Source organism: Hemibagrus wyckioides, linkage group LG05 (genome assembly GCF_019097595.1).
Source record: "Hemibagrus wyckioides isolate EC202008001 linkage group LG05, SWU_Hwy_1.0, whole genome shotgun sequence".
Lineage (NCBI taxonomy): Eukaryota > Metazoa > Chordata > Actinopteri > Siluriformes > Bagridae > Hemibagrus > Hemibagrus wyckioides.
The window spans coordinates 22561521-22583278 of NC_080714.1; the positions used below are offsets into that span (position 1 = coordinate 22561521).

At 39.0% G+C, this 21758-nt stretch overlaps 1 protein-coding gene across 6 annotated transcripts in view; it reads left to right on the forward strand.

The window, feature by feature from the left end:
* pde4d (phosphodiesterase 4D, cAMP-specific) overlaps positions 1-21758 on the forward strand; it is a 160167-nt gene that overhangs the window by 113338 nt on the left and 25071 nt on the right. For 5 of the 6 annotated variants that reach the window (XM_058388765.1, XM_058388764.1, XM_058388766.1 and 2 more), the window contains 4 exons: positions 20056-20247; positions 20672-20708; positions 20917-20993; positions 21404-21453. In XM_058388765.1, the coding sequence (XP_058244748.1) occupies positions 20056-20247; positions 20672-20708; positions 20917-20993; positions 21404-21453 (356 nt within the window). Of the gene's footprint in view, positions 1-10210; positions 10538-20055; positions 20248-20671; positions 20709-20916; positions 20994-21403; positions 21454-21758 lie in introns of those variants that run through there. The other variant, XM_058388763.1, reaches the window with a different exon arrangement.

Consider the following 21758-nt stretch of genomic DNA (forward strand, 5'->3'; position numbering starts at 1 on the left):
GTGACTAGGCGTTACTTTACTCACTGATTAGAACCCAGAGTTTTTGGTGTGTTGGATTATTAATACTGGTATGTCTGTGCAGGTTGGGTTTTTTATTTTTTTTTGCAGTGGAAAAAAAATTCATTACAAAATATTTTTGTGCTTTATCGCTAAAGGTGTTAAGGATTAGACATGACACAGCACCGACATAATCTAGTGCTTGATCTGCAGTTATTTATGATACACACCCTAAAGCAAAAATTTCCATCTTCGATGCAAGAGTGTGATTTTAAGCTTAGTTCACTGTAGCCGTGTTTTTATTATTCAGCACTGCGCAGTATAACATATGTTCATGATTATTTAAAAAGCTCCTCCGTAACACAATAGCCGGTATAATGCATTTCATTTAGGACTCCACATGAATGTGAATGAGTTACTTCCAGGTCGATGCTGGGATGAGCTAACACCGTAGGTGATGTGAGAGGGATTTTTCTTTTAAATGTCAGAGGTAAGACAGGTGAGAGATATCACTAAGTGGCGCAGGGGCAGTGTATAGGCTGGTCTACAGGAAAAGAAAAAGAGGTTACTGTGTGTCAGCGTGCACTTTTAGGAATTCTCATCAGCGCTAGAAAGCCATGGCATAACCGACACAACCTGAGTGAAGGAGTACTCAGGTTGGGTCGGTTATGCAGTGGATTACTAGCGCTGATGAGAATTCCTGATCTGACACAGTTACGCCTTATTTTTTATTCCGAGCCATGCCGAGGATTTTGAGAGGGTTCCGGCTGTTTGTTTGCATGCTGTACCGATTAGACCTGGAGATAGAGAACCTCAGTGCACCATTCTGAAGGGTGTAAAACATCAGGGTGGTGGTGTGAATGAGCAAACTAACAACAGGAAGTGCAGCCAGACAATACAAGGAGTTACGAAGTGTTCAAGCTGGCCCACTTGCTGCATGCTGCAACAGTATAAACAGTACAAAGTGGTTTTTATGTAAACACACTTTATCCTGGTCAGGGTCACAGTGAATCTGGAGCCTATCCGGGAAAAGGCATGAATATTCTACAGACCGTTGCAGTGCACCATCCACACACTCATTAACACCTAGGGCTGATTTAGCAGAGCTTAACTATATATGTGCATGTTGGGTGGGGAAACCTCATACAGACAACTGGGGGGGTCAAGCAAAACACCACAGAGTCACCTGAGGGTGACTCAGGATCGAACCTGGGAGCATAGAGGTAGTTAGATATCCACTACACCATGGTGCAGACACGCATATTTGCACTGTGAAAATGTATATAATACAGGAAACATAATGCATGTGCTTAGGGGAAAACTTTGTTTACAAAAATCCATATTTTTTTTTAGCTGTTCTGGTTGTTGTTTATCAACTGAATGTGATTTTCTCTTTCTAACATTGCCATCGGAAACGTCTTCATGACTCTAATAGAATCGTTGTGCTTGTGTCGTCCATCTGTTACACGGATCTCTAGTAAATGCAAAAATAACCATGTTTCCATTCATTCATCTTCAGTAACTGCTTTAACTTGGTCAGAGTCACAGTGGATGCAGAGCCTTTCCCAGGAATACTGAGCATGAGGCAGGAATAAACCCTGGATAGATAATCTCATGGTACACCTATTTTTATTTATGTAAAAGCCTGTATGAGTAATAATCTGTGTTCTGTTGCACTCTCACCCCACAATATAAAACCAATATATAGGCTACTCTATTGTTTCTCACAGTAATATGCAGTGCAGGATGCAGTGGGTGAATTTTTTTATTTGACAGTCATATACAGTCATATAATCTTCTGTCAGTGCAGTTACCTAGTACAGAACTGCTTCTGATTTTTATGTTGAGTATTTACACAATCACACAATGACAATTACACAAATGTGACTAACACAAAGAGTTTCTTATGATTTTTTTCTTACAGGTGCATGTATATTTAAGTATATTTAGTATATTTAAGTGAGTTTTGGCTCCATGCTCTCCACCAGTTTCTCACACTGCTGTTGGGTAACTTTATACCACTCTTTTTGCAAAAAAGCAAACAGCTCAGCTTTGCTTGATGGTTTGTGACCATCCATCTTCCTCTTGATGACATTCCAGAGGTTTTCAATAGGGTTCAAATCTGGAGATTGGGCAGTGGTCTCTTATTTTTTTTTCCAGAGCTGTATATATATATATTAAGTGTTTTCATTAATTAGGTAGTAATTAGTGATCAGTATGAAGGTTTGCCACTTGATGGTCAAAGACACACTGCTGTTTCAGGAGGCAGGGAAAAAGAATGAAAATGAGCAGATGTATCTGTTTGATTATGCAAGAGAACCACTTCTAGGTGGAGAAGGAAAACGAAGTCCTGGAAATGACTCATGGCTCTCTTTAAGTGAGTACTTTTTTCCTTAAAAAGAGGAAATACATGAGTCAAATCGCTAGAAAGAGCATACCTGCATTCTGCTGGAGACGCACTGAAGTGGCTTTAGTCTTCTTCCACTCCTAAGGGTCATATGAGTGCTGTTCACTGCTGTACTCCATGTACTGTACCTGCACTAATCCCAGGTTAATGGCTTGTCTCAAGCTCACACAGGTTCAACAGGTAATTTCCAGAGGTGAACACACTGTTCTGATCAACCAGGTCCCTGTCTAACCTTTACGCTAAAGTCCTGAAAAGGATCAAGTGATTGAAGCGCCTCTCTTTTACTTTTTCAGCTCAGGCTTCTGTTTCATATTCTAATCCACATGGAACATTAGGTCAGGCAGCAAGTCATTTGCCTGGTTCTGGATGATGAGCTCCTCTTAGCTAACGCTAACATCAGTGTTACAGTCAGAGAAGCAGTCTGTTCTTGCTTCTGTTGCCACATTCTGGCCTTCGGACTGGTCGTACATTAGACCTGTATTGTTCTAAATGACTAATTCTGTGTTCATGGGGCCTTGTAAGAATATATTTTCAAGTTGTAATGATGTCATTTCCCAGTACATCATGTTCAGTGAGTGAAGTGGAGGAAAAACATGGTTGGCTAGTTGGCTAATTACTGCTCATAAAAGTGACTTTAAAAGCACTTTTAGTGCTTTAAAAGTCACACAGTCACAGGTCTGAGTGGCTACTGGTTCTGTTCTACTATAGTGAACTTTAAACAATCATTCAACACTCAATACAATAGCGAGTAGCGTTAGCAACAAGCTAGCTGGCAGACAATAACAAGGGTTGTTAGCAGCAAGCTAGCCAGGTCTGTTAATTTTGTACTTTATACATTATCATATAACGAATAAGGGAAGGGTGTTATTACTGCATAATATCAATGTTGTGATAAATTATGCCACATTATAATGTCATTAAATTATATCACAAACATATAATTTACATATTTATTATAAATATCATTTACAAAATACATTTCAAGTAAATTGTTTAAAGCTGATAGTAGTTTATAGCTGATTTAATAGTAAGAGTTTGTACTGAATATTTAAAATTGTAAAGCCTTAGAGGTAATGAAATACCTAGAAATGAAATAGTTGATGTTAAATAGAGTTAGCATGCTGATTACAGATACCATTAGCAGATAGCATTAGCAGAGACATCATTTTTAACTCCATAAACACACAACGTCTTCTCACAATGATGTATGAGGATGTGTTGGAGTGTTTGGGTGTGTCTGTGAAATGACAGACATGAAGCCAAGCGGAATACAAACAAAAAAATTAACTGTTTTATTTCTAGTTACCCGTACACTATTAGGATTAAAATAATTTCTAAACTCTGTTCCCTTATGATTTGTATTAGTAATAAATAAAAAATATTCACTCTCTTTCCTTTAAATCATTATGGAATTTTTTTTTAACCTACTAAAGATAAATAAATAAAAACATCACACCTTTTTTTATGCATCTCTGTAGTTTTGCTGGTAGTTTGTTAGCAAAACCTATATGACATGATACACATTGTGTATTATAGAAATGTCTTTTCACCCACTCCTAGTTTTAAACATTAATCTCATTCATTCATCTTTAGTAATCTCTTTATCCTGCACTGAGTCGCTCTGGATCTTATCAGTGCCTCTACCTTTAATTATGTTACACAATCTTACACTATTGTTTTCTATCATAATGTTCATTGTGTTGCTCCTTTTTGCCTCTCAGGCACAAATAAAATCATCTGTATATTGTACAGGATATTCAATAGAGACTAATGTTCAAATAGTCCTGAGTCAATAACACTCAATCTGCCCTCGGAGGGATTCTACAGTATACAGTTTTGTTTAATCTTTTAATTCTGATGTATTTTTAAGCTTCTTTTACCGTTTACCATCCAGTCAGTGATGTGTGTACATGGAGATCATAGAATCAGTGAAGTTTCTATGAAGTGCAGTCAGGATCATGACTTTTCCTGCTGCTGTGTTTAAAATGCGTTGAGATGGGAAAGCCCAGCCTGTTCTTAGACTACGCTAGACCGAATAAGGACACTGGGATTGATGGGATTATAGAGAGAGGTCAGGGGATAGTGACGTGCATGGATCTGTCACACAAACATGGAGTTAGGTCAGTGCAGCGCAGGTACAGCAGCTCGGCCAGTCTGTCTCTGCTAGCCTGATGGCAACTAGCTCTAAATATGAGCTCTCCTAAAGGCAAAAAGAGGAAACGCTACTTTAAGTCTCACAGGTATGCATGCCTCAATCAGCCGTTTACATGCTGCAGTAGAGATGTTTATGTGTCTGGTTTATTAAACAGCATTCTGTGAGGTGATTTGCATATGGCATTTGAACATACAAAAGATTTAAGTGCAAAAAGAAATTCATGTTTTGGAAATGTTTTCAAAGGAAAAGGGGAAAAATCAATCCTTCTTTTTCAAGTTTTTCTCTGTTTTTCCCTTTTTATTGTCATGTTTTATAGTTGTGAAAAGCTATTCCTATTTTTAGACACAAGAGGGCAATGTGACACGGCTTCCGTCAGATCCTTTCTCTCTTACAGCCTAGTTTGTTAAATTCACAGTGTTTTGCAGATTCTTATTGGCATTGTGGGAGTTTTATGGGTCAGACACAGCATTTAATATAGTAGAGTGGTGTGCAGTTTTATCTGAAGCCTTATAGGAGTGTAGGTTTAGCTGCACATAACAGTTCTACAGTAGCAGCCTTGAGGTCTTCGTATGTATGCTACATCTTCATCTTCATGTATGCAAAAAAATTCAGGACAGATGGGCTTGAGGTTTTTTGCACATTAGAATGAAATAATTGGTTACAATGGAATCTGAGGAGGTTTTTTTTATTCAGGTTGTTAACATGACCAAATATTTTAGTCAGTTGCCAGAAGTAGATTGTTGATCAGAGTGATCTTTCTATAAAACTGGGTCAAATAGGAAATGATACAATATTTTTTGCATTGTTTTTGTTTTGTAAGAAAGTGATTATGGGTTAAATGTTATATATACTATGTTTATTTCTTTCAATGCTGAAGGCGGCCGAAATACACAATAATGTCCTTTGAACAGTTGATATTGAGATATGTCTGCTACTGATGCTCTGTAAAGCCTTCATAACGGCTCTAATCTGAGGTGCTGTTAATTGGTGATTTCTGAGGCTGGTAACTCTAAATGATCTTCCCCTCTTAAGCAGAGGTAAGTTTTGGTCTTGCTTTACTGGGAGGGTCTTCATGTGAGCCAGGTTCATCATGGTGCTTGATGGGTTTTGCAAATGCACTTGACAATACTGTTCTTGCAAGAACTATTCCAGAACACCTGACCTTTGTGTCTTAAAATAACAACTGACTGTTTTTTCTTGTCATTACATATGGATTACTTAAGTCCATGTGTGTTATTTCATAGTTTTTAAATCTCCAGTATTGTTCTAGAATGTAGAAAATAAATCCCTAAACAAAAAACATTGAATTAAAAGGTGTGTCCAAACTTTTGACTGGTAGTATATATATATATATTTATAGAAATGTTATATGAATGTCAGGCTGCATTTAGATCTGTTCCATACACAAGCATGAGTAGAGACACGTTTAATTCGGACCGTAATAGACTCAACTAAAGACCACTGCAATCCTGACCGTAATAAAGTGCTTGCTAAAATGTATGAACGAATGATCGAGTGATTAAGAAAGGTGTAACTGGTGTATTTTATCCTAATTTGACACACAAGATTGACAGAAAATTTTGGTCCCTTAAAGCTAAAGTGTTTACACCCTTGGTATGGCTTTGGTTTGTTCCTTGGTATGTTTTTATTTATTTATTTATTTATTACATTTTTGTTAATATATAGAAAATTTGTAGTCAGCTACATGTACCGGCATGGTTTCTATGGACGAGGTGAAGGACAACTGTTGTAAATGCTGCAGCACCTGCCTGATAAACAGACCTGAATCCGGTTATGTAAGCTCTAATAGATTTCTATTAATCTTATAGCGCAGATGTTAGAGACATTTTGTTTCAGCTGTCTCTTTCACCCACAGTTTATTTCGCCAGACTCGGTGTTGTGTGCGTCAAGCAACACTGTAAACACCACCACATGCTTGTCAGCAGCTGACTGACGCAGGTTGCTGACAGATGAGAGTTTTTCTAATGGCTCTGCGTCACCATGAAAGACTCTTACTGGTTCCTGAGGCTTAGTCGGGGTGACAGGTGGAGGAGATGCTGAAGAATATAACAAGGTCACGCAAGGGCGAATAGATTTAAAGCTCAGAGCGCTTTTACGTCTCTGCATGGTGGTGAGAAAAATGACATTTTACTGTAGACCGTAGCCTTGCTTTAGATCTCAACCATTGTTCTGAAAGATTTGTGTTTGTGTTGATTTTTGGGTGAGGACTGTTGATTTTAGTGTCAGAACGCTGACATGGGAGATGGATGTGGATCTGTAGAGTTTCCACAAACACAAATACTTTTGTCACACTCATCTGGAGTGCTTCTCTCCCCTTTACATTCTTCTGTTACCTCAAGAAAGATATTTCCTCCATACAAAACACACACACACACACACACATTGTTACTTCTTTTTTTCTCTGTGGTGTTTCTGTGTGCTAACATTTTAAGCAATTTAACCTTTCAAGTAATCACATTACACACTTTTTTCACATTACACAATTCATATCTTCAGGGGTTTTTTTAATTGTTCGTCCTGTATGGTGTTTGTATCTGTCATTAGCATGAACAGACTTGTAGCCTGAAAGGACCCCAATATCCACAAATGCCACATGCACACTATATGATGTATTTTACCCAATAAATTTGTAGGTTACAGTTACAGTTAAAGTTGCTTCTGTTAATGTTAAAGTTGTTACAATTTCAGTTAAAGTTGCTACAGTTACAGTTAAAATTGTTACAGTTACAGTTAAAGTTGCTACAGTTACAGTTAAAATTGTTACAGTTACAGTTAAAGTTGCTACAGTTACAGTTAAAATTGTTACAGTTAAAGTTGCTTCTGTTAATGTTAAAGTTGTTACAGGTAAAGTTAAAGGTGCTAGAGTTACAGTTAAAGATGTTATTGTTAAAGTTGTTACAGTTAAAGTTAAAGGTACTACAGTTACAGTTAAAGATGTTATTGTTAAAGTTGTTACAGTTAAAGTTAAAGTTGCTAGAGTTACAGTTAAAATTATTACATTTAAAGTTAAAGGTGCTACAGTTACAGTTAAAAATGTTATTGTTAAAGTTGTTACAGTTAAAGTTAAAATTGCTAGAGTTACAGTTAAAGTTGTTACAGTTACAGTGTTTACAGTTACAGTTAAAGTTGTTACGGTTACAGTGTTTACAGTTACAGTTAAAGTTGTTACAGTTACAGTATTTACAGTTACAGTTAAAGTTGTTACAGTTACAGTATTTACAGTTACAGTTAAAGTTGTTACAGTTACAGTGTTTACAGTTACAGTTAAAGTTGTTACAGTTACAGTATTTACAGTTACAGTTAAAGTTGTTACAGTTACAGTGTTTACAGTTACAGTTAAAGTTGTTACGGTTAAAGTTAAAGGTGCTACAGTTACAGTTAAAGTTGTTACAGTTACAGTTTCTACAGTCACGGTTAAAGTTGCTACAGTTACAGTTTTTACAGTCACACTTAAAGTTGCTACAGTTATAGTTAAAGTTGTTACAGTTACAGTAAAAGTTGTTACAGTTACAATTAAAGTTGCTACAGTAAAAGTGCTACAGTTACAGTCAAAAGTGTTACAGTTACAGTAAATGTTGCTACAGTTACAGTAAAAGTGCTACAGTTACAGTCAAAAGTGTTACAGTTACAGTAAATGTTGCTACAGTTACAGTAAAAGTGCTACAGTTACAGTCAAAAGTGTTACAGTTACAGTAAATGTTGCTACAGTTACAGTCAAAAGTGTTACAGTTAAAGTTGTTGTAGTTACAGTGTCTACTGTTACAGTTAATGTTGCTACAGTTACAGTTTCTACTGTTGCAGTTAATGTTGCTACAGTTACAGTTAAAGTTTCTACAGTTAATGTTGCTACAGTTACAGTTAAAGTTGCTACTATTATGGTTAAAGTTGCTAAAGTTACAGTTAGATTTATTACAGTTAATGTGGCTACAATTACAGTTAAAGTTGTTACAGTTACAGTTTCTACTGTCACAGGTAACGTTTGTTAATGTTACAGTTAAAGCTGCTGCTGTTGGTATGCTGATAACATAAGAGAATAAAAACAATAATCTTTTATTATACAGCAAAGGGTTCAATCTGAAAAAGAAGATCAGATTTGTGCTGTGTTTAGACAAGTGCTTATTTTTGTACTGGTCAGGAAGTGAACAACAGCTCTGATAACAGATTTTTAAAACCCCATGCAGATGTTTATTTCACATTTATGGAAGGAGTCCACAGTATCAGTTTAAACAGGTCTCCACTGGGGGTTTTGTGGCTTCTCAGTAATGTGATATCTGCATATTTTTTTTGGTCTCATTAACTTCACCAGAGACAGAAAAAGGGGAAGTCGGGGAGGGAACAACCGTTTCTTTCTGTTACAGTGTAAGTGTAACTTGTTTGACTGCTGTTCCCCACCAGTAAATAAAATCTACAAATGGATAAAAATGTAGTTTTAATAAACAAAGGATTGAACACACTGTCAAGCTGCTGTGGTGTAAGAGGAGTAAAAGACATTGGGGTCAGTGTTATTGGAAAAGTATCGAGTTCAGCGTGGTGAGAGTAATGCAGCTTTCACATTACATCGCCTCACAGGGTTTTTTATTAGATACAAGGAGTTTAATTGGATACATTTATAGAGCATAAATTACTAGTGATTTGGTTTGTTTGGTGCTGAAATAAAGTTAGCAAAATACTCGCTAAAAATATGTATGAAATATACTAAATCTGGTTTGACTGGAATGTCCAGAGATCCCCAAACAAATATGATTTGAATAGATTGCAAGTGTGTGTGTGTGTGTGTGTGTGTGTTTTTACTGATGAAATTAAGTATTGCAAAAATTCCTATTTGAACCACATTTATGTGCATGCTTTAGCTGCAGCTCTGAAAACTCTTATACCAGGTTTTCTTGTATTTCTGTCTCCTTAGAGGAGATCAGGGGTCCTGCTGCACACATGCCATGCTCGTGTTACTACTATGTTTTACTGCAACTACTGTTTACACTGCGGCTTTCTGGAGCTACTGAAGGAAGGACAGGAGTGAGTGGGAGACCAGAGGTGGAAGAGAGAGATAGAAGGAAGAGCGGGAGAGACAGACAGAAGGAAGAGCGTGAGAGAGACAAACCGAAGGAAGGGTGGTAGAGAGAAAGACAGAAGGAAGAGCAAGAGAGAGAGAGACAGTTGGAAAGGTGGGAGAGACAGACAGAAGGAAGGGTGGGAGAGATAGACAGAAGGAAGAGTGGGAGAGAGAGACAGAAGATAGAGCGGGAGAGAGAGACAGAGAAGTAAGGATTGGAGAGAAAAAGACAGAAGGATGAGCGCGAGAGAAAAACAGAGGGAAGGGTGGGAGAGAGAGACAGACAGAAGGGTGGGAGAAAGTGAGAAAGACCCTAGGTAGAAAAGAGACAGAAAGAAGGGTGGAATAGAGTGAGAGAGATCTGGGGTGAAAGAGAGACAGACAGAAGGAAGGGCAGGAGAAAGACAGACAGAGTGACAAACAGAAAGAAAATTGGGAGAGATAGAAGGAAGGGAGGGTGAGAAACAGAGAGAAGGAAGGTGGGAGGGAGGGAGAAAAGGGCAGGAAAGTGACACATGAAGGTTGGGAGAGAGAAAGACAGAGGGAAGGGCAGGAGAGAGAGAGAGAGAGAGAGAGACCTGATGTGTAGAGGGGGAGTGAGCAGATTGGACAGGTCCTCACACACTGTTGTAACACTGGGTGGAGAGAAAGTATTGTACTTCAAAGAGGAAGGGGTGGTAGACAGGAGTGAGTGTGTGCGTGTTCGTGCGTGTGTGTGTTCGTGCATGTGTGTGTGTGTGTGTGAACAGAGCAGCGTGTGGGAGTGCAGCAAGTTGGAAGCACGTGAAGAAAGCCACGCTGTGTTTGCTTTAGAGACGGTGCGAGCGGTGTGGAGACGTTCAGCCACCATGAGTATTGTTATGAAGCCCCGCTCGCGCTCCACCAGCTCACTGAAATGCATGGAAGGGTAAACTTTTTGCTTAGTGCTTTTTTTTGCCTCACTAATGGACTATTTCTCACTCTGCTGTCTCAGCATGCTGCTTCTTTGACCTTTTCTTATCGTCTTTTTACTTTTAACCAGCTGTCTACATTTCCTCATGTTGTAACTCCCTGCTTCCTCCGGTTTCATTTCCTATACTTAAACATACACCTTTTACCCTGGTATTTATCCTGACATTCCTGGCATTGTCAAGCCTCCGTCGCTCTCACATGCTCAATCTCACCATCACACTCTCTCTATCTCACACACACACTGCCTTTTGGCTGCTTACTGAGTGTCGAGTGTCATATTTGCTGGTTTTATAGGCAAACTGTGGAATTAACAGTCAATTCGCCCTGCAGTTAATTAACTCTGTGCCACGCGGTTAATTGCAGTTAAGTGCTCGGCTGCTCCTGATGTTTTATGTGTGTTGTGGCTACAGACGTGGTTTAGGTTGTGTTTTCGACATCACTCCCGGGTGCGAGATGTTTCTGTGTTAGCACACTGGGACTAGCGAGTGCTGTTTACATGCTGGAGGGCAGATAGCTCGGCCTCTTTTCTCCTGCCCCATCTTGTTTTCTTATCTTCTCGTGCTTATTATAGACTCAGAGGCAGTGCAGTGTTGGCGTAGCGGAGTTTATCTTTTGTGATTACGGTGGCATCTGAATGAATTGTGATTCACTTAGGCTCAAGATAACAGCCATATACAGCTATTGTGCTGTTATGGAAAAGCATTGTTGTTATGCTGTGTTTTGTTATGGACACAGAAGTCTGTGTGTATTGGATATTAGTCGATGGATGGTTGTTATGTCTGCATGGATGTGTTTACGAGTGAGGACGGGACGTGTGGAATAAGGCACACTGCTCCTGGAATGCAGCATGTCATCACTATTAATGAAGTCTTTCAGCTATGTAAACTTGGTAGGATGCATTTGCAGGGTGTTTGGGGAAGTGTGTGTTTGTGTGTTTCAAGCATGTGTAAAGGTCAGACTGTTATGAGGGAGCTGGGTGACTGCCTGTATTACTTTGGCTGCAGTAAAATTCGTTTCAGATTTCTGTCTTTCACTGTCAGAGTGAGTTGCATTCTTGCCAGTGATATATGACGTGGTGGTAACGTTATAACAACCTAATAACAACTTACAATGAGTGATTGGAGATTAGATTAGTGCATTCCACAAGCTGCTCATTAGCTTGAAATGTTGAAGTTCTTGAGAAGCCTTTGTGCCGATATTACTCTGAAGAAACACAGAGAGAAATTTGTAGTGACACTAAGAGAAGTTTTTATCAGTCTTGCCATTGGTGCTTGCAGTGATTAGAAATGCACAGTGACTGTTTGTCAATCAAAAACCATATACATGCATAGAAATTGTACCCAATGCTTTTATAGTTTCATTCTGTTGTCGTGTCCCAGCCGTATTCAAAGTCTGTGAGTGAAGAAGTTGCACAAAAAGTTAAAAGTTGTTGCACTTGATAAATACTAAAGTCTGAGCTTCCCATTTAGGTTATGTAAATCACCTTCACTGTAATTCACTCCTCTTTGGTTGCCAGTGTTTCTTGAGTAGAAGTAAAACGCAGCGACTAGGCGAATACAATTAAACACAAGAATGTGCCTTTAAGCCAAAATCAAGGACAGAACATGCAGCCTGGAGAAGAGGTTGTTTTCTTTGCTGTCGTAACTTAACTTTAAACTTTATCATTTTTTTCTGTGTTTCTATACATATGTAAAGCTGCTTTGAGACAATGTCCAAGTGCTATACAAATAAACATGAACATGATTGTAACGAGCACTGAAATCACTGCTTACACAATAGGAGTCTAGCATATTGCTGATATAGTTTGCCGCATGAATATTTCCGAGTTGTAATCGTCACGTTAATCACTGTAAATCTCGCTGCATAACTCCAACCTGTTTGAATGGTGCTAATGTCTGTTGTAATGTCTGAGGTTTCCAAACTGTTGAATAATCCCTACGCATGCCTAACTCAGCTCTGAATATGGCTTGTTTACTATTGAGACACAGTGAGGTGTAATAGAAATATGTGATTAGATTATAATAGTACTGGGTTCGAGTCTCGCTCCCGCTCACTGTGTGTGTGGAGTTTGCATGTTCTCCCCGTGCTTGGTGGGTTTCCTCCGGGTGCTCCGGTTTCCTCCTACAGTCCAAAGACATGCTTCTAGGCTGGTTGGAGTCTCTAAATCGCCTGTAGTGTGTGAATGCGTGAGTGAATGAGAGTGTGTGTGTGTGTGTGCCCTGTGATGGGTTGGCACTCCGTCCAGGGTGTATCCTGCCTTGATGCCCAATGACACCTGAGATAGGCACAGGCTCCCTGTGACCTGAGGATAGATCGGATAAGCGGTACAGACAATGAAATGAAATGGGAAAAATTATAATAGTAATAAGTAACTTTTCAGAATCAATCAGGGTCATACACTATATTGCCAAAAGTATTCGCTCACCTGCCTTGACTCACATATGAACTTAAGTGACATCCCATTCCTAATCCATAGGGTTCAATATGATGTTGGTCCACCCTTTGCAGCTATAACAGCTTCAACTCTTCTGGGAAGGCTGTCCACAAGGTTTAGGAGTGTGTTTATGGGAATTTTTGACCATTCTTCCAGAAGCGCATTTGTGAGGTCACACACTGATGTTGGACGAGAAGGCCTGGCTCTCAGTCTCCGCTCTAATTCATCCCAAAGGTGTTCTATCGGGTTGAGGTCAGGACTCTGTGCAGGCCAGTCAAGTTCATCCACACCAGACTCTGTCATCCATGTCTTTATGGACCTTGCTTTGTGCACTGGTGCACAGTCATGTTGGAAGAGGAAGGGGCCAGCTCCAAACTGTTCCCACAAAGTTGGGAGCATGGAATTGTCCAAAATGTCTTGGTATGCTGAAGCATTCAGAGTTCCTTTCACTGGAACTAAGGGGCCAAGCCCAGCTCCTGAAAAACAACCCCACACCATAATCCCCCCTCCACCAAACTTTACACTTGGCACAATGCAGTCAGACAAGTACCGTTCTCCTGGCAACCGCCAAACCCAGACTCGTCCATCAGATTGCCAGATGGAGAAGCGCGATTCGTCACTCCAGAGAACGCGTCTCCACTGCTCTAGAGTCCAGTGGCGGCGTGCTTTACACCACTGCATCCGACGCTTTGCATTGCACTTGGTGATGGATGCAGCTGCTCGGCCATGGAAACCCATTCCATGAAGCTCTCTGTGCCCTGTTCTTGAGCTAATCTGAAGGCCACATGAAGTTTGGAGGTCTGTAGCGATTGACTCTGCAGAAAGTTGGCGACCTCTTCGCACTATAGCTGACAGTTGACTGTGGAATATTTAGGAGCGAGGAAATTTCACGACTGGATTTGTTGCACAGGTGGCATCCTATCACAGTTCCACGCTGGAATTCACTGAGCTCCTGAGAGCGACCCATTCTTTCACAAATGTTTGTAAAAACAGTCTGCATGCCTAGGTGCTTGATTTTATACACCTGCGGCCATGGAAGTGATTGGAACACCTGATTCTGATTATTTGGATGGGTGAGCGAATACTTTTGGCAATATAGTGTATTTAATACAAAAATTCTAGCTGGTAAAGCCTAAAGCCATTATTATGTCACAAATCTCATAGGTTCACAGCTACTCATGCTTTGTGACTTGCTATTGGATAATTACCTTTTCCGTGTTTAAATCTTGAATAGTTTGTCTATTTATTCCTCATGAGTCAGGTTGTCAAGACTTGTTCATTGTCTTTATACCTTCTTTATTGTCTTCTACCTGCATGATTTAAGAATTTTTAGCAATTTGCCATACATAATGAAGTCCTCCAGGACACGTGTCCTGCTTCTAATCAGTAGTTTGGGTAACAGAATAAGTGCTGTGGATGAAACGCTCAGTGCTGAGCTGAATACAGAACGGCTATCGGCCACATGTTTTATTACTACAATAAAGAAAGATAAAGGTGTTGAGTCTAGCTGTGTGCCAGAGCATGGACTCTACAAATATATATGTAGATACGAGGTATCTACATTTATATTTACTTATTCTGAAGTGCTGTGTATGACTGGAAAGCTGATTAACGCCTTTCTTCTATTTTACACAAAAAAAAAAAGTATGTGTGTGTGAGTAATGAGCTGCTGCTGAAAGAGTTAAGCCTTTGGCTCATTTAATCTGTGATGCTGATTGGTGTTTTCCTGCCAGGATGTGACCAGCCTCTTCCCTCCTGGAAGATATTAAGCTACTAGACTTAAGAAAATTGTTCAGAGATGCATATCAGAAATATAGGAGATTTATTTTGTGAAACAGGATCAGATTATGAATCTTGTGCTATTCTAGGCCTTCTTAAAGGATGCGTTTAAAATAATAAGCAGAAAAACGTTCCTTCCCATGTAATTTTATATTATTATTTATCATTTATTTCCATGTTACCTGTGAAGTTAATGAGCAAAATGGTGATTTTCCATTAGCTAACACATCTCTATATGTCGATATAAATGCTTCATTTTATATTTGTCATTTGTAGAAGAGAGATTTTTCACATGATTGTCAAAAGGAAAAGAAAAGAGTAGATCAGAATGCAACAGAAATCTGTATGTGGACATTGTATTGTATTGTATTGTGCAATTCACTATAAAAGTTTTCACCCCAATGGTTTATGGGTGGATGTACATATATTTAACTTTTCATTCAGAAAAGAATTACAGCAATTTGTTGTTGGATCTTGGAACAAGTGTCCAAAAATGACCTAATTGGAATTAAAAAAAGTTAATATGTATGACATCTAGCAGATTTGTCAGCCACGTATTATGTGGCATAATTATTACAAGCAAGAGAATCAAGATATTTCTAAAAGATATGAGAGATGGAGTTATTAAAATAACATAAATGTAATTTCACCTGGGGGTGTGAGAACTTTTGCACTCAACTGAAATCATCATTATTAACATGTAAGCAGTTTCCATTTGATACTAGAGTTTCATGGCCTGTAAATAGAGCTAAGCTTTTCAGGTTTAGAACCGAACCCATAGTGGTATGTGGGCGGAGCAAAGGCTAGAGATCAGTGACTGGCCAATGCTGGGAATGCTGGTCTTTCAGCATCTGTTAGCTGTAACATGCTAATGTACGCTCAGTTCGTCTGTAAATAGCCGAAATTTATTGTAAATCATGTGCATAATATTTTTGAATAGATGCTTTCTGCTATAGTCTACCATTATTTTACTTTTTATCACATATCGTATTATCATAATCGTTTATGATCCTGTATGAGGGTCATACCAACCATAAAAAAAAAAAGTGATCTTTGCTGTTAATTCTAATCCATGTGTGTTAGGCAGTTAGGCATTAGGTCAGGGTCAGGCTGCACTGTAATCAAATAAAGAAGACATTTCACGTCCTATCAGGGTACAGAGCTCTCAAGATGAAGACACTAAAAGAACAAACAGTGCCATGCTTTAAGCCGGTCGGTTTGTTTACGTGCGTGAATGTCTGTAACATAACCCAGACTGAAGCGTGCAGTAATCCTTGTTTGAGGAACAGAGGGAGGTCATCACTTCATACTCTTTTGCCAGTGATGAAGTGCGCATAAAACAGACAGAAGGAAAAGGAGACAGAGATCGAGAGAAGGAACAGCGTGTTACTCTCTCCTCTTGCACATTTTGCTCTATGTCAAAGTTTTAGTGATTGGTTTTAAAGGTCATTGTGCCGTTTTTGTGTCAAGAAGCTGCATCTTCTCAGAGGTATTATTCGGAGAAACCGTTGTTTGATGTGTGTGTTAGTGAAGGCATGAAGATTTTGGACCGATACTGGAGCAGTTTAGACAGATTATAGGTGATAAGACTGAAACATGACGGTCTGTGCTGTTGTTGGAAAATAACCAACAGCTGCATGGTGTTCTGCTCTTTCATCTCAGAGCTGATCATGTGCTAATAACAGCATGAGCTTGAAGTGTCTTCACAGCAAGGTGTGAAGGATTACCACTTTTTACTTACTAAAGAAAGATGAATCATACTTACTTTCTGTTAATAGCTACATCTCCAAAACAAGTTATTTCCTGTTATCACTTACATATGCAAGCTATAAACAGTTGCACTTTTACCAGCCTTATTTTTTTTCTCTACGAGACCGATAATGCAGCTTATCGTGTTATAAGAAAGGAAATTCTCTATCGGGAAGATTTTTCCAGGTTGAAAAACGATACAAGCGCTGACACACAAGACCTCGCCTATTAACCATAAATAAACACGAGGCCCTGTTCTCATAGGAATTCTAACCTATTAGAATGGGTGCATTAATACAAACTTGTGATTTGTCCTGCAGCCAGAACTAGTGTCAGAACTTCTGTTATAGGAAATAAATCCACATCTTCTGACCAGTGAGGAGCTTATCCAGGCTCTGTTGTATAACGGTGTATATAAACTGTTTTCTCTACAGGAATGATGAAGCAGAGCAAATTTATTCATTCTTATATCAGTACAGATTTGGTGATGTTACGTCTTAATGCGTGATCTACAGTAGATGCAGTTTATACCTGTTTACCTTTAATATTACTCTGGTCTTGTGAATAGAAGGGTGTGTTATTACAACCCTGACATATCTACTTAATTTAATGCTGACTGACACAGGCTCTTCACTTCGTTTTCACTTTAAGATTGTGAGTAGAAATAAATTCATGTATCCAACTTAAAGCCGAAAATGAATTGTAAACAATTTGCTGAAATCTACTTGATCACCTAAGCTTTCTGTCTCAGATGGCTTCTCAAGTGTTTAACTGGAGCTGTAAGAGCTGTAAGACTAATGAGAATACAATTTGATTTTTGGTTTTAAAGTTAATTTATTTTTGATTTAATACTTTTTGCACCAGCTAAAGCCCAAGAACATGTAAATGAAATGTAGCTGTATTTTTTTTTTTTTTTTACATCTATAATACATTATAAATATATTATAAATATATTTTAAAATTGATTATACTAATTTCTGTTGAGCATTTATGGTGTAAAAATGGCTTTTCCCAAGCTAAGGGAAGCTAATAGCTGGCAGTTTTGCATTCTGCAATCTTCATTCATACTTCATATAATACTTCAGGAAATAATGTCATTTGTATGGAAACGTTTTAATAAATTGTCTTTATTAGCAAAAAAAAAAAGGTACAAAACTAGAACTATCTTGTCATGCAGATCACGTTTTCATCCTACCTACAACATGGACTGATACCAAATTATTTGCCAAGTCCAGCTTAAAGAAAGGTGTGGTAATGTAGCGTCTCTTCACTATAGTAAACCAGCTCAGGCGTAACGCATGCAGAAGCCTGTGGTTGCGTAAGACGATAAGGCTCTGCAATATGGCTCGCAGTAGAGCTGTTTAAAACGCTTAAATGTTTTGGCCAAACTTTTCACTGAGCTCAGACATAACACCAATTAAGCCTGCCGTCATCCCCGTAGTAGTGACGTCTACGGAGGATCCCTGCACATGGTCACATTTTGTTTTCTCAGCACCTGTGTGCATTGTTTAGCTTTGTCTTAACACGTCAAGCTGAGGGGATTAGTCAGTATTAACCAATAGCGGCCTGAGCTGCACCCGCCTGTGTAATCACGGTGACTACAAGCCCGAGGTCTGCCAGTGAGGTAAACGAGAGACGGAGAGACGTAATGCCACGCCACGTTCTACGTCAAGCCAGAGGGAATCCCAGGAGCTTTGGGATTGTAGTAATGCTCTCTGGGCGTTCTGGGTCAGCCCGTGTAGCTGCCATACGGACCATCACTAAGGAGACATGCACCGGTTGCGAGGGAGCGCGTCTTAAGAAGATAAGCACAACTATTAAAAAGCAGTAAACTTCCCAGGGCTGACATCTCCTGCAGTGTTTGATTACACGGCAGCTTCTCCGGAGCAGTGATAACCCTTTTAATTATCGCTGAGAATGTCATTAGTGTTATTGTCCCCAAAGTCTGCAGCATGTGACACGTTCTGAATTTTGTGTTGTTGCTGTTTTTTTATTATTTTATTAAAGTGAATGCAGTTTTTTTAATGGTGATTTTTATATTGTTTAAAAAAAACAAAACAATTAATTTTATTAATTCAATTAAAACAAATATTAATAAGAAAATTATTTATCTGATTTGAATGCCATGTCTGTCTCCCATACATGGCCATCACTGGTGTCCCAATTTATCACAGGGAAGAAACATTTGGATTTATATTCTCTCAGATGGTGTAGAGCAGGTCTGCGTTGTCCTCAGTATTCAATGCAATCATTTAAAAGTTTAGCGATGAATGTTTTAATAGTTTTCGATTATTTTATCATATTAAATGAAAAGGACGCAACCTCCGTTTCTTCAGATGTTTAAATCCTGATTAAAAATAAGCTTCTTAGTCATGCTGCTGAGTAGCTTTATACTAAAGCTTAAAATATAAGTGAATGAATAATACTTATACTGTACTACTCTTTGACTAGTTTTACAGATAAGCTGTTTTGTGTGACCAGTGAAATGTGATGCAGGACATTGTTTTGTAGATCAGGTCGATGATTGGACGCTGGTTTAAACAGGATTGGCTTGCTTCGTGGCATTATTTAGCATCATACCTCTATCCTAGGCTTTTTATTCCATTCATCTGAGGCCTTGTTTTTCAAAAGCAACGGCTTTATAAGCTCTCCAAACAAAATATCTGTTGCATCCACCAATTGTTATCGTGTGTATTGTGTATTGTATAGTGGTGAAAGGACACCTGGATGAATGGAACTTGGCATTAAACAGAGTCGTCGGACGTGCGGCCGGATCTGAGTTTGCCTTTTCGTATTTCATATCCAAACACAGCACTGACACTCCTACATTCCTGGATGACCCCCCCCCCCACACACACACACACACACACACACACGACACACATGATTTTTCTTCCCAGGAACTTGTGTAAGAAATAAAACATGACAGGACATGCCGTTTCTCCCTCACCAGACTCTCTCTCTGTCTCTGTCTCTCTGTCTCTCCCTCTGTGTGTGTGTCTCTCTCTCTCTCTGTCTCTCTGTCTCTCTCTCTCTGTCTGTCTCTCTGTCTCTCTCCCTCTCTCTCTCTCTCTCTCTCTCTCTCTCTAAAAGTTTATTAAAAATATGTATCTTAAAGTTTTACCTCTGACTGAGTGCTGACACCGGAGACTCCTTTCAAGAATATTGAATAAATCTCCATTTTAGATTTTACATTTTAAACAATAACACGTTTTTAATATGTTTGTCATTAGACTTAGATCACGTGGAGTGTCCACTTTTCAAGTGGCTCTATACGTTGTCACCATGGAAACGATCAGAATTATTGTCCGTCTACACCTGCGGAAAAAAGCGGGTTCCGAATTCAATAGCACTTACTTTTTTTTGCATAGAATTTTTAATGAAATATAAAATCATGTAGCTGGTTCAGGTTTATATTCTATCCTGACTGGATCCCTGTACCTAAACCTACAAACTCTGTAGGTTTAAACTTTGTTCAGAGTGTTGACTCCACTGCTGTTGTGTTTTTGCAGTTTCGATGTGGATAATGGAACGTCGTCAGGACGCAGCCCGTTGGACCCGATGGCCAGCCCTGGCTCGGGTCTCATCCTGCAGGCTAACTTCGTGCATAGCCAGCGGAGGGAGTCGTTCCTGTACCGCTCCGACAGTGACTATGACCTCTCACCAAAGTCCATGTCTAGAAACTCCTCCATCGCTAGTGACATGTGAGCAGAAACACTAAAGAACATCACATGTTGATATAGTGTGTACCATACAGCAGTGGTTCTCAAACTGTCGAGATGTTAGAAGTATTTTTAGGTATTTGCATGAAATGAATTGTGTATTTAATCCAAACCTTGATAACATAAAAACAAGTAGTCTATAATTAACCTAGTGTGGAAGGCTTAGGAATAAATAACGTGTAAATAATATTTAAATAGTTGGATAAAGGTAATAAATATTGTATGTTCCTGGCTGCAAAAAAAATTGAGAACCTGTGCTTTAAAGTGTATCTAATCATTTTGATTCAATTCCTTATTTAAATGTAATGTCTAGATGATGCATAGCAGTTCCTGTGTGCAGTTACACATGAATGTTTGCTGATAAATGATTGTACTCAGTAAAATTTGTTTTTTTTCCACCCTGTAGACATGGAGATGACATGATCGTTACCCCTTTCGCACAGGTAAGCCACTAGGTTTATAGGTTTCCTCTACTGTAAAGCACCACTGCATTCAGGTTTTCATGTTTTTCCTACTTTTTTATATCCAGTCTGAATTTAGTTCAGTAGTTTAGTAGTAGTTCAGTAGTTTAATATTCACATGTTGGCTGAAAATTCAATTTGTTACCAAATATGTATCCTGAATCATGTTTTGTCATGTCCTGCCCTTCAGGTCCTGGCTAGCTTAAGGACTGTACGGAATAATTTTTCAGCACTGACGAATGTACAACAAGAGCGAGCCTCCAACAAGTAAGCAAATCGATCGACTGATCAATTTTTTGCACGCACCCTGATCCTGGAATAACCGGACCCACTGCTACTTTTTTTTGTTGGCAGGATAAATGTAAGCATGAGTCCACTTGAACTTTTGATAATGACTCAATAAACAAACGGGGAAGGAGGACTATTTATACTAAAGTTGCAGCTTTGGAGCCAGTTGCTCGTTGTTAGCACATAGCTCAAGGATATAAGATAAACAAAGCTTCATGAACAGGTTCCAGTCTGTTGTAGCTCCTTTTCCAAGTGAACCGACATGTTCATGGTGTCCAGGGCAAATAAGCAGCTTAGAGTGGTTCTGTTCTGTGGGATTTAAAGTTCAGTGATGCAATGTTTTTTTTGTGTTATGTGTCCTCTTACATTTTTTTTATTCTTTCTATCAGGAGATCACCAATGTGTAACCCTCCCCCAATCACAAAGACCACGTACTCAGGTGGGGTATCTTCGTCCATTTTTTTTTTCCCCTGTGTGTGTGTGTGTGTGTGTGTGTAAGGAATTTGCAAGAAACAATTCTGGTCCATCTATCGCCATGATGAATAGTATGCACGGTTTCCTGGCCAGATGTGTAGTCTGAAATTTAAAATTAGGAGGAAGTGTGAGAGCACCCGGGTTTTCAACATGAATACACCAGAGCCGCTCAAAGTTTATCACATCTGCACACCCTCCTTATCACCATACCTCACGTCGCATGCTGCTGCAGTGTTTCACACGTTTCCTCTCTCAGTCCCGCTGCTTGAA